Here is a 13,971-nt window from a genome sequence, read left to right on the forward strand (position 1 = left end):
CTTTGGTGGTGGAAGAATACCCAAGGAAAAGGCATTTAAGAGCCTTGGGATCGAGTTTGGTGTGGGAGGATTTGTTAACATGCACAACAAACACAACCAAACACCCTGAGAGGAAGAGTGAAAGCAGAAGACCGAGAAGACAAAAGTGCAAATGGGTTTTGAGACCTAAGAATTTTTATAGGCATTTAATTGATGAGGAAAGCCACAGTAAGAACAGCTTCAGACCAAATGGTTTTAGGAAGATGCATACCAAAAAAAAGACTTTTAACAAATAGCAATTTTTTCTCTCAGCTACCCCATTCTGTTGGAGGGTATCAACATAAGTTAGCCGATGGATAATGCCATTGCCAATAAAAAAGTCTTGTAGACTACCATACATGTACCCCCCCCCTTTATCAGACCGGATTATTTTGATCCTAGTTTCAAACTGGGTATGGACCATGTTATAGAAGTTTTTGAAGGCATCATAAACATCACTCTTATGCTTCATAAGAATGGTCCAAGTACAACGAGAAAAATCATCAACAAAAGAAACAAAATAACAATAGCTAAACATGGAGGTAGTGGGACAAGGTCCCTAAACATTAGTATGCACAATGTAAAAATGAATAACATATCTATTACCATGATAGGAATAAGATGAACGACAATATTTAGCAAAAGTATATGGTTCACAATAAAATACCTAAGAAGAAGAAAAAGATGTAAACAAATGAGGTAATCATAGTTATTAAAGCGGCAAGGCGATGGAAGAGTTTGAGGGTCTTTCAGAGCGCCTTAGCGATAAGGCAGGCATAAAGTGTCGCCTTATAACTAAAGCGTTCCAGTATAATTTTTTTATAAAACCAATCTATTTTGCTCAAATCCTAGTTGAATCCTGTTACGCATATGCTAAATAAATATTAAAGGTTCATACTTCATACCAATGCAAGATATTCATCAAGAAAACAAATCAATTTGAAAACAAAAACTTATAAGAAATGTTGAAGAAAGACAATAGAAGATTGATTTGTTTTAGGCTTTTGAAAACACTGACTAAACTAGAGCTGAGAACTAGCAAACAGAATTGAAAATTGAAATCAAAATAGGGTAGATTAAGAACAAAATGCAATTCAGAAACTGTCCAAATGATGACCTACTTAATGGCAATCTAACAAAATAAACTAGGCAATAATAAACTAATATATAACTGCATATAAGAGGCTATAAGCATATTGAAATATTGAATTAATTAATTCAAAACAGAACCACAGGAATAATAGAAGAAAATGAAGAAGAAAGGAAAAAAAAATGGGGTATCGTATGCAGAAGTTGCAGAACAGAAGAAGAATGACGAATAGAATAAGAAAGAGAAAGAAGGGAGAAGAAAGAAGAAGGGGAAAAAAAAGAGATAGGTAGAGAGCTCACCGTAGTCTTCAACAGAGTGAAGAACAGAAGAAAAAAAAATCAGGTACTTTGTATGAAGAACAGAAGAAGAATGAAGAAGAAAGAAGGAACAAAAAAAAGGGTACAGAGCTCATGCGCTCAGTGAAGAACAAAAGAAGAAGAAGAAAAAAAAAAAAAAAAGGTATTGTATCAGTCTAACAGAAGAAGAAGAAAGAAGAAGAAGAAAGATGCGATAAGAAAAAAAAAACACTCACCGTAGCCTGCATGAACAAGAAATAAGATGAGAACAAAAAAAACCAAAAACGTACCTGTAGAGGGGGTATGATTGTTCGCCGGAGTAAACTCACCGCAGCCAGAGAAGAAAGAAGAAGCCAGAGCAAGATTGAAGGAGTTCCTAGGGGTACGATGGTTGCCTAGTTCTTCCTTCTCAAAACCCTTGACTCAAAATCCAAACCCTTTGTGAATCGTGTTTTGGTTTTTTTGGTGGAGTAACTTTAGTTGTTAGAAGTTGATCCCATGCATCTCAAGTGCTAACAAGACCATACACCTACCAATCAAAAATCGATATTTGGAATCTACCTAAAGTAATTTAAAAAAAGTAGTAAATTCTAAAATGGTTATAAGGCGCCCGCCTTGTGTATAAGGCGTCATAGTCACCTTATAGCGCCTTATCTCATGATGCAGCCGCCTCACGTGATACACTTAATGCGTACTACTGCCTTACGGCCTTTGGACCGCATTAGCGCCTAGGCGTCGCCTCAACAGTGCCTTACCAGCACTTTAATAACTATGGAGGTAATTGTTTCCTCCTAAGTAGTCTCAAACGTTAATGCCAAAGCATCACAGAGTCTATAGAACTAGCATCACTACGGCCATATGTATAGGACTTTTGTGTAGTCAAAAAAGGTAACTATGGCTCAAGATGATATAGGCCGCCCTCCTCAGGTCCACTGCCAATAATCCTCTTGTCACCAAATCCTAAAAGAGACAATGAGAAAGAAAAAATGTGCTACAACAATTCAAGGCTTAGTTAAAGTGCTCATAGACAATAGATTCAAGGTTAGGAACATGAAGGACAGAAGCAAATAAAATAGAAGAGGTAATAGGGATACTACCTTTTCCAGAGATAGAGAAGGTAGCCAAGTCATAACAGTAGAGTTTGCAGTTTCCCATTTCTGATACCCTGGGTCTGCAACAGCCAAGGTTCACGGTATCGGGTTTCGACTAGGTTTCGACCTCTGGGGAGACCGAAATTTCGGTGGAAACCTGAAAATTTTTGAGGATACCGGGGATTTTTTCCCGATATAGTGGAGACTTAGGTTCCAACCCCCAAACAGTGCTTCTTTTATCTGATTTTTTGTGTACAACCTATTTTAAACATTTCTAACACATTCACATCATTAGTTTCATAAAAAAAAAACACAAAGTCTTACTTGTGTGGTGAACCAAAGGTTTGATAATTATTACGCTGACTTGTTGGCTTAAATCCTGAAACTTTACTACATAATAACTATATATAGTCTACAATCTACATCAAAACATAAGACATAATCCAAATGATCCAAAATAGATAAAAAAGATTACATCATCAACCGTTATCTATCAACACTGAACAGTAGTGACTCAATTACTTAACACTCGAAAGTAGTGAATCAATTCCAAATAGAGTGTCTACATGGTTCCATCCAAGTAGTGACTCAGTACCCTCAAGGCACGCATGTTTTTTTTTCTAACATTATTTAGTAAGCTATATATACCTTATATCATAAAAAATCAACATTAAGCCACATCAAGTCATTAAAATCAATATTTAGCCACATCAAATCATAAAAAATCAACATTAAGTCAAATTAAGTTATAAAGAATCAACCTTTAGAGAAATGCTCTTGTTCTATAATAAGTTTGCCTGGTCAAATGATTTTTATTTTTACATGAGACTTTGTATTAGGTATAACATAAAACCAGCTTTCCAACAAGTCTAAGATTACTTAAATCTGAGTTGTAATGACATAATTATACTTCGGTCAAACCTATTTTAAAGTGTGCGAATGTTGTTAAAATCGCCTGAATGAAAATAATTTTAGGGATATCAAAACAAAAGATTATTTTACCAGACTTTTGTTTTTGGCAATATTTTAACATTATTGAATTTATAAAATTTTCATAATTGAGAAAAACCCCAGCATTTAAAAGTTGAAAATCGCCCCTATAACCAAAATCCAGTGTTTGTTCTTGGACGGGGGGTTGACTTTTTATTCTAATTCATTTTTAAACTATTTTTATTGGATTCAAATAGGGGTATTTCCTTATTTAAATGAAATTTAGAATAAATAAGTGCCAAAAAAATGAAAATCTCCATCGTTTCTCCAAGTTTCCAACACTTAGGAGCACAAATGCACAAGAGAAGGTCGAAATTTCCCATGTTTCCACCGAAACATGGGAAACCTAGTCAAAACCTGTCAAAACCAGGTCAAAACAGGTGATTTTTTAAAATCCCCTAAGGTTTCGTTTCGACCTTGGTCAGTACCTGTGAAACATGCGAAATTTCATATGTTTCGCTCGAGTTCTCGAACCATGGCAACAACAGGAGCCTTGATAGCCCCAGTATATACCTAAGCTTCCCTCTACTCCGCAGGGATAGCGTCACAAAATGTGACCAATCCAAGTAGTTAGTACTAACCAACTTCATAAGAGAAATTTGAGTGTTAGGCTTGTCAAAGACAATCGAACTGGGGTTGGTACTACTCGACCCACCTGATGTAGCTTCCGTAGGTTCCGTGAGATCAGACATGATATAAGGATGCCCAAAAAAAAATCCAAATGGAGATCCAAACCAAAGGGGAACACAAGCCCCAAAAAATCTTCTTCTTTGGACCCAAAAAAAAATCCAACAAGCTAATGGAGCATGAAATCTTGATAGAACATCAATAAAACTCACTTTTAACCATGAAGCTTCATCCCAACAGCATAAACAAAAATTATAGAGCCAAGTACATCCATAACAAGCAACCAAATCACATAGTTCTTACCATTATAGACAAAAACGGGTTCACAGCAACTGAATTCTGCACTTGGAGGAGAATGAGTTGTACTCCTACAAGGTTTAGAGGGGTCAAAGGATAGCCTTGGGCAACTCTATCCAGCCCAACCACCAGCCCAACCGAAATTTGAGGAGAGAGAAAAAGGAGGTCAATTTCCAAGCTGACGATAATGCTGGGAATGACTTCTACTCTCTATGTGGGCTTCAAACAGCCCTTGTAAACCTTTAATCACTCTCCAAGAACCTTCAACTTGCTTCTAGAACACCATCAAGTCTTCTTTTTTAAACTCCTTACATAGTACAGCCTCTATTGAATCCTAGAAAGAAAAAAAAAAAAAAAAAGGTTCCAATAGAAACTCAAAGAATGAGTAGGAGGACCCTTGGTCGACTCTCAAACCCCTTTAGCTCTGATACAAAGTTGGAAGTTAGGATATTAGGGTTAGAGAGGAAGGAGACGAAGAGAAGAGAGGTGGGGAGAAGAAGGAGAGAAGTCGAGAGAAGAGAGAAATAGAAAGGAGAAAAGCATGAGTGAGTTCTTTCCTCATCTCACCTACATTGGATTCAACTAATACTTTAGGGAATTACATATTGCTCCTGACGGGAGGTGAAAGAGAAATAAAAGAAAATATATATAAGGACAACTTAACATAAGACAGTTCCTAAAGTACCTCAATTACATACATTTTAACAATAACTGCCACTCCAGTCATATATATAATAACCTAAAAGTTAAAGGGGCAGATTTGGAATAACAGTCTAGACAAATAAAAAGAAGATAAAAGCTCCTCTACTCTAGTGAGACTAGTAGGTCTCTATTTACACTTCCCCTCAAGCTGGAGCATAGATGTTAATCATGCCCAGCTTGCTACAAATATAATCCACTCGAGCACTCCCCAAAGACTATATAAACAAATCAGCAAGTTGTTCTCTTACACGAACATGACTAGGAGAAACAAGTACCTGTTGCAACTTCTCTCGAACAAAGTGACAATCTACTTCGATGTGTTTCATTCTTTCACAAAACATAGGATTCGAAGCAATGTGAACAGCAGCCTGATTATCACACAATAATTGTATAGGTGAATCATCAGCAAACCCAAGTTCAGCCAATACCTGTTACACAAACATCAGTTCACAGGTAACATGTGCAATAGCCGGAGATTCCCACTCTATACTAGATCGAGCAACAATTGTGTGTTTCTTGCTTTTCCATGACATAAGGTTCCCTCCAACAAATGTATGGTAACCTGTAGTTGATCTTCTATCAATAGGAGAACCAGCTCACTCAGCATCTGAAAAACCCTCAACCCGACCATGCCCATTGTTAGAGTAAAGTAAACCACATCTAGGAGACTTTTTGAGGTACCGCAAAATACGCATAAGCATAACAGCCTTCCAATGAGGCATCCGAGGAGAAGACAAAAATTGACTCACCACGCTAACAGGAAAAGCAATATCATGTCGAGTCAACCAAATAATTTAGTTTCACAAAAAGCCTCAAATTCTTCTCAGGATCCCCAAAAACATCACCACTATCAGCCGTAAGCTTTAAATTGGGATCCATGGGAGTATCGAAAGGTTTAGAGCCCAGCATTCCCGTCTCTGAAAGAAGATCGAAAACATATTTTCGTTGTGACAGTGAAATTCCTTTCCTTGACTGAGCCACTTCCACACCTAGGAAATCCTTCATCTTTCCCAAATCTTTGGTCTGAAAATTCTGTTGTAAATGTTCCTTCAGCTTCTCAATTCCTAACGAGTCATCTCCTGTAATAACAATATCATCCACATATACAACAAGAAATATCCATCCTACCACCTCAATAAATCGACCAAACCACACCCGAGGCGATTGTTTCAGCCCATACAAAGACTTCTTGAGCTTGCATACCATACCATACTCCCCCTGAGCAACAAATCCAGGAGGTTGCTCCATATATACCTCATGGAGATCACCATGCAAGAAGGCATTCTTTATATCCAATTGAAACAAAGGCCAATGATAGGTAGCAGCAAGGAAGATCAAAATGCGAACAGAAGTAAGCCTAGCCACTGGGGAAAAAGTATTTAAGTAGCCCACCCCATATACCTGGGCATAACCATTGGAGACAATACGAGCCTTCAAACGGGCCAATGAACCATCTGAATTCAACTTCACCAAAAAAACCCAGCGACAACCAATAGCAGATTTACTTGAGGGTAACAGAATAAGGTCCCATGTGTGATTGTCCTCTAGTGCCAACAACTCCTCAGGCATAGTAGCCCGCCAATCAGGATGAGATAGAGCCTCTGCAACAGACTAAGGAATAGGATGACTCTCAACAGTATTTAAACAAGCATGAAAAGTAGGGGACAAACCAGAATAGGACACATTCAGAAATAGGATGCTGGGTACAAAAGCCCGAGCACCCTTACGCAAAGCAATAGGTACATCAAAATCATAAGAGTCAGCGGAAGATGGGGGCCCAATAGGTGAAATGGTTGATGAGAGACTGAGTTGGGCCGATTTAGATGGTTGGCCACTGTAATATTGGTTGTTTGATGGGACCTACTTGGGGGCCCACCCATAAAGACGCATTCGAAAGGGGTAAAATGGGGGAACAAGGGAGTTGGAGATGAAGATTATTGAAGGGGATTTCAAGGAATTGCTACTACTTTTATCTGGCCTGTGGATGATCGTTTCTATTGGTCATAGTTGTCACAGGCTCACAGCCTCTAGACAACCCTAGGCGTTGGTAGGGGCTGGATGAAAGGCAACACCACAAGGCAATCAAGGTGCCCACCTAAGCAACACCTTAACTATGAATATTGGTTATCTGGATTTATTCTTCCGAAAGAATTTTCTCTAATTCTACTGCTGGTAGTTATATATGTTTTGTGGATGCTGTGACTGGAAGGATTTTTTTTCTGACAACTGACATCTACAACCATTACATTCGTTCAAGTTTGTTTCCGTTGGTGCTTGGTTGTGTATGTCCTTTTTATTCCAATCTGGAGCCTAGGATATATATATATACACACATATATATGCGCTCCATCTTTAGGGGGAGTCCTAGATTGTAGTAATGATGTTTAGATATGTGGTGACAGTTAACAAGTCATGGTGATGTTTAGAATATGTGGTGCTGTTTAAGTTGTTAAGCTAAGAAGCACTGCCGTAAAAGGTTTCTGTAAGTCTTTTCATAATTAACAATGACTCTTATGAATCAAAATTATAATAAATAAAGTGCAATGCTCATGCTTTGCAAAACCAGCCAAACCATGAGCTCTCCTACTTTTCCTCTTGTCTTCTCTTCTTCTTCTTCTCATCTGATCCTCATTATTCCAGTTTGATTCTGTCACAACCATATACCAAAAACTACGGAAAAAAATAAAAGGAATGGTAATTGTATGCTGCATATTTTTGAGACGGTATTACAACTCCCATATTAGAAAGATTAAATTGGTATGATGGTAAGATTCTGGATGAATTTAATCAACTGAAATAAATCCCAAAGCATCTGCTTCATTAAAAAAACAATTCTGATTGAACCACGTGTTCCAAGATGAAAAGGAAAAGGAAACAAAAGCACGCTTACTTTTGGATGGTACTCTGATACAATCATCATTGGTATATTTTGGGTAACAGCTCCAACAAACTGCACAACATTAGGATGCCGGACCTTTTCCAACAGTGTGAGCTCCTCTTTGAAAGCATTTCTGCCAACAAAAAACAGGGAAATATAGGAAAAGAACCAGGAGGATAAATTAGAAACATTAGTCCTAATGGATAGCCACCTTACTTGTAGATGAAAAACTGTATTAAAAATTTGAGAACTCAGTAACAAGCACTTACAGTAACCATTAACACTATACAATTTTATCATTAGTTGGTATAACCATTTTCAGATTCCTACGACAGAAAAAAAATATAATCCCCTACGAGGTTCTTTCACAGAAAAGCAGATTGTAACGCATGGACTAGAGAATCAACGTATAACAAAAACTTTACAAGGTCCATGGTCTATTGGATCATTGTTTTAAATTGAAGAATGCAAACTCCAAATAATCCATCGGATCGACATTTTAACTCTTAAGTTTATAACATGGAGCTCTACAGATTTTTCAATTGCCAAAGAAACCAAACTTTCAGTTCAACCACAAAGTAATAACAAGGAGCTCCACAGATCTTAGCATCATCGGCGGTTATTGGCAAGCCTCTGCAATTGGACCACCGTACTCGGCTCCAGGATCGTCTCGCTTTCGCCCGAATTTGTGTCGAAATAACTGCTGATCGCATCCCCCCCAAACTTTGGTATCCATCCATGATTGTCAAGGGTTCGCCTTCTCCCAGGTTGTTCTCGAAGAATGGCTCCCTCCTAGTTGTTCCATTTGCAAAACATTTGGGCATGAGACTGAGATATGCTCCCCAAAAATTGACTTAACCATTGCTAGCTCTGCTCCTCCCCTCGAAGTCTTCTCAACCCTCCAAGAGGTAGAAAGCTTCGCCGGAGATGCAAAGGAGTCAAATAGCCATCCGTCGCTGCAAGAAGATTCCTTTGGTCCGGCTGTCCATCCTTCATCCCTTGGTCCGATGGATATTGGTGAGAACCTCACTGGGAAAAATTGCTTCTCCCTGCTGTCGCTGTCGTCTGACTCTGATGATGAGTCACCATCTTCCAAATCTCCCTCTCCTGGGGCTGCGGACCACTCTGCTGCCGTCAACTATGCTACTCCTTCCTACATCGAAGGTCTGCCTCATAATATTGCTGACTTCGATGAAGCTCCGCATCCTGATTCTGCTACCCTTGCCAGGCCTATGCTCAATTGCCTACTTCAGAGCTCTCCTACCACCATTGAGGGTATTACGAATCCCACGATCCCCTTGACTGATGCTCCCCTTGGTCGCATGAGGCCTTTTCTCTACTCTGAATCCAGCTTGCCAGTTGTGGTCTCCACCATGCCTTTTGTCCCTTCTCTGGACCCCACCTCTCTCCTCTTCCTTACCCAACTACCGCTCATTCCATGGCCTTTACTCCTCAGACCCAACCCACCCAGACACAACCCACATTCCTTACCCTTTTCACTTAGCCAATCCGACCCATACGCCTAGCTCCTTTGCCCGTCCTCTCCTATCCAGTTTCAACCTGCCTAGATCCTGCTCTGGTCCGGTTTTGTTGGGCATCCTGCCTATTCTTCCTGGCCCGATCGCTGCAAGTGACTAAATTTAAGATACGTATAGGAGGGTGAGCTAAAATTAAGATACGTATCGGTCGTCATATCGGTGAGCTAAATTTAAGATACGTATCAGATGATATCGTATCGTATCGGAGATACGCTAAGATATGCTAAAGATCAAGGATTAAAGTATCGGTATCAGTCGCCGTATCGGTCGGCTAAATTAAAGATACGTATCGGAGGGTATTGTATCAGTATTGGAGATACTTTAAACCATGGGCCTGCAACACGCCTGTCTCCCAACTCCGCCACTCCGCCTTGCTTTGCCACGACTCCCTATGCTACCACATCTTCTTATATTGCCACGCCTCCTTGCACTGCCACATCTACTCCTGCCACGTCTATAGCTCCTACATCCTCGTCACCGATAAGCCCTGCATCCCCCAACGTCCCGGCTCAGACTGTCATCGCCCCTTCCACTCTGTGGCCTTATGGCTTGTTCAGCCATTGACTGAGACCCCACGAACCGCACTGCCACGCCTCTATGCTGCACCTCCTCCGATGGCCCCATGCCCTTGGTCTCTACCTCATCTGCTACTGGCCTGACTACCATTGCCTCTCAACTGCCTGTTGTGGTATTTTCTCTCTACAATCTCCCTACCTCTTCTAGGCACTCTGTTGAGATAGAATATGCCACCCTTGCCCCATTTGATGCCTCTGCTGTCGATACAGGCTCTCCCCTGTTGACGGCTCCTCCAACCTCGAGCCCCCCGCCATGCCCTCTCACCTGCAGATGTTTTGCACCCCCACCCCTACATTGTGGCTGGTTCAAAGAAAGTCAATCCAAGGCGGGCTAATCTTGCAGCCTCTAAGGCTAGCCCCTTGAAGGTCACCCCGTCTTCCAAACCATCCTCACAAATTCCTGGGTTTCCCAAAGTGACTTCTCCCAATGCCCATACCCCCATCCCTTCCCCCATGCATGAGTATCAAAGGAGATCAAACTCTATGCCCTCTCTTGCCTCCCCTTCGGCCCCCTCAACTTTGCGGAGCTCTTGCATCCCAATCTTACCCATTCTAAATGATCCCTTGGATCATTTGGAATGCCAGGAGTCTCAATTCCCCTGCCAAGCATGGTTTTGTCAAATCTTGTATCAAATCATCCAAAGCAGCTCCCCGCTGCATGCTAGAAACTAAAGTGTTGGAATCTAATGCTACTTGTATATGCTTCTATTGCTCCCTCCTGGTCTTTCCTGTCCAATTATAGTCAGTGCCCGACTGGTGGCATTTAGAATCTTTGGAATCCCCCTGTGCTCAATGTATCCCTCCTTTCCTCTTCCTCCCAGGCTATTCACATATCCTTCTCCTCCCCATCTAGCTCCCCTCCTACTTTCTTCTCCTCCATCTCTGCCCTCAACCGTGCCCCTGACCGTCTCTCCCTTTGGGATGAGCTCAGATATCATGCTCTCTGTTGCTCCTCACTCTTGGGGATTGGAGGGGACTTCAATGTTGTCCTATCCAGCCATGAGAAGTTGGGAGGGGGTCCCATTGATTCCTCCTCTGTCGACGATTTCAACACCTGTATTGACGATATTGGCATGAACAACCTTCATTGGTCCGGTTCTGAATTCACATGGCACAATCATCGTTCTGGCTACGATCGGGTAGCCTGCAAGATTGATCAAGACCTTATCATTGAGGCCTGGCTCAATTCCTTCCCATCCTCCCATGCTAGCTTCGACCTCTCCAGAATCTCTGATCATTCCCCCATCTCCCTCTTTGTGCTGCCTCTCATCTCCTTTAGTCCTAAGCCTTTCAAATTCTTTAATATATGGTCCATGCACCAAGACTTCCTCCCTTTGGTTTGCGACTCCTGGGCCATTCCTCCCCTCCCATCGCCTTTTCCAAAAATCTCAAAATTGTCAAATGTGCCCTTAAAAGTTGGAACTCCACTTTTGGCAGCATCTCTAACCGCGTCATGGCTTGTCAAGAAAAGCTACACAGAATTCAAGACAAAGTTCAGCTGAAATCTCCATAATCTCTCCCTAGCGGATGATGAGAGGACTGTCTCCTCTGAGCTCACTACGCTTCTTACCCAAGAAGAAAGCTTTCTTTGCCAAAAGTCTATAATTAAATAGATAGAGTCGGATGACTCAAATTCATCTTTATTTTCATCGCTCTCTTAATGCCCGCAACAATGCCAACTCCATTCTTACCAAGCTAACCTCTAGATGGGGCGCAGTGCTGCAGTCTCCTAAGGACATCAAATCAAAGGCCGTCTCTTATTTTGATAATCTCTTCCACCCTCCCTCCCCCTCCCAGCCACCCCTCATCCTCCCTGATCTTCTCAACAAATTTGTCTCTACGCACCTCATTCCCTCCCTCTAGGCCATTCCCTTTGATGATGAGATCCTTGCGGTTGTCCTCTCCCACAAATCCAACAAGGCCCCTGGCCCTGACAGATTTAGCATAGGCATATTCTCGTTTTGTTGGCACATCATTCAAGATGACCTTATCTTTGCCATTAGGAGCTTCTTCCTCAACCCTAGCCAAATTGCAGTCATCAATCATACCTTTCTTTGCCTTATCCCTAAGAAGGATGGAGCGCAAGCCATAGCTGACTTTAAGCCCATCTCTTTATGTAACCTCCTTTATAAATTCATTGCTAAGATTTTGGCTAATAGAATCCAAACTGTCATTGATGCTCTTGTCAATCCCAACCAATCGGCTTCCATTGCGAGTAGAAGCATTGCTGACAACATTATCCTCTGCCATGAGATCGTTAATGGGTTCGAGCGCTACCCTCCTCAAAATCGACATTCACAAGGCTTTTGATTCCATCCGTTGGGATTTCATCTCAAAAGTCCTTTTGTAGATGTCTTTCCCCTTTCCTTTGTCCATTGGATCCACTCCTACATCTCCTCCTCGCTTCTCTGTCCTTATTGTTGGCAATCTTGCTGGCTACTTTCTTCTTCTATTAGCATTCGCTAAGGATGCCCCCTCTCCCCTTTCCTCTTCTGTTTAGTTCTTGAGGTCCTCTCACGCTACATCCAATCCTCCACAGATCAGCACCTCATTTCTCCTATCCCCAAGTGCAAACTCTTATACTCACCTATCTTGCTTTTGCGAACAACCTCATGATTTTCTCCCCTTGCTTCCATCTCCTCCATCATGTCTTCCCTCCTTCTCTATGAATCCCTCTTGGGTCTTCATATCAATTGTCTCAAATCCAACCTCTTCCTTTCTAGCATCTCTATTGAAAGACAAGCCCATCTCCTTTCCCTCACAGGCTTCTCCCTTGGTTCTCTTCCTGTCAAATTTCTCGGCCTTCCTCTGATCTCCTCTCGCCTCTCCACCCTCCACTGCTTCCCCTTGCTTTCCCTAGAGAGGAAAAGGATCCAGCTCTGGAAAGGTAAACTCCTTTCTTATGCTGGCTGCCTCGTGCTCATCCAATCGGTCCTCCAATCTTTGCACCTCTATTGGTCTGGCATCTTCATTCTTCCCTCCACCATCTCAAAATCCATTAACTCTCTCCTTTGTTCCTTCCTTTCAAAATCCCATGAGCTAGACAAATGTTTGTCACCCCAAATCTTAAGGCGGCTTAGGATTGAGACAAATTGCAAATGCCAATGGGGTTGGCATCCTTAAGCTCATTTAAAAAATTGTCTCCAAGCACCCAAGTATTTGGGTCTCCTGGGAGTACTCCCTCCTTAAAACTGATACCCTTTGGTCCGCCTCCTCCTCCCTAGACGCTTCTTGGATTTGGCACAAAATTCTCAGCTTTAGGCCCCCGGATTTTCAAGCTCTTTCTTATGTAATCGGTAATAGATCTTCCTTCTCCCTCTGTTTAGACCCATAGCACCCCTCGGGTATCCTCCTCTCCCATGTTACTCCTTGTTCCATCTACTCCTTGGGCTTGTCTAGATCCACCCTTCTAGAGTCCATTCTCTCCCATGATGGATGGTCTCCTCCTAGCTTCCCTCCCCCTGGCCGATCTTTAGTCCTCTCTTCCCCCCATCCCTCTTGGCCATAGACACCTGGCTCCCTTCCCCCTTGGTACTCTTCACCTCTGCCTCCGGTTGGGAATTCATTCGCTCCAAAGGCCCTCTAATGCCTTGGCACAACATCATTTGGTTCAAGGGGCACATTCCCCGTCACAGTTTCACTGCCTGGCATGTTCTCCAATTGCCTCTCACGCAGTCTTTTCTCATTTATCGCCACATTCAGGTCCCTTCCTCCTGCTGCCTTTGCTGGAATGGAAGCAAAAGTGCGGATCACCTTTTCTTCTCCTGCCCCTTCTCCACCTCGGTTTGGAAGAGAATCTTTTCCTCCTATTGGCCTTCTAACAAGACCATCCTACCCCTTTCTAGAGAATGGATCTGGGTTGATATGAC

The 13,971-nt window shown here is 41.9% G+C and overlaps 1 protein-coding gene across 2 annotated transcripts in view; it reads right to left on the reverse strand.

Moving 5' to 3' along the window:
* Positions 1 to 13,971, reverse strand: part of LOC122091326 (integrin-linked protein kinase 1-like) — a 119,221-nt gene that overhangs the window by 65,068 nt on the left and 40,182 nt on the right. For both annotated transcript variants that reach the window (XM_042661195.1, XM_042661194.1), the window contains one exon: positions 8,002 to 8,122. In XM_042661195.1, coding sequence (XP_042517129.1) covers positions 8,002 to 8,122 — 121 coding nt within the window. The remainder of the gene's footprint in view (positions 1 to 8,001; positions 8,123 to 13,971) is intronic.

This window comes from Macadamia integrifolia, chromosome 10, assembly GCF_013358625.1.
Source record: "Macadamia integrifolia cultivar HAES 741 chromosome 10, SCU_Mint_v3, whole genome shotgun sequence".
NCBI lineage: Eukaryota > Viridiplantae > Streptophyta > Magnoliopsida > Proteales > Proteaceae > Macadamia > Macadamia integrifolia.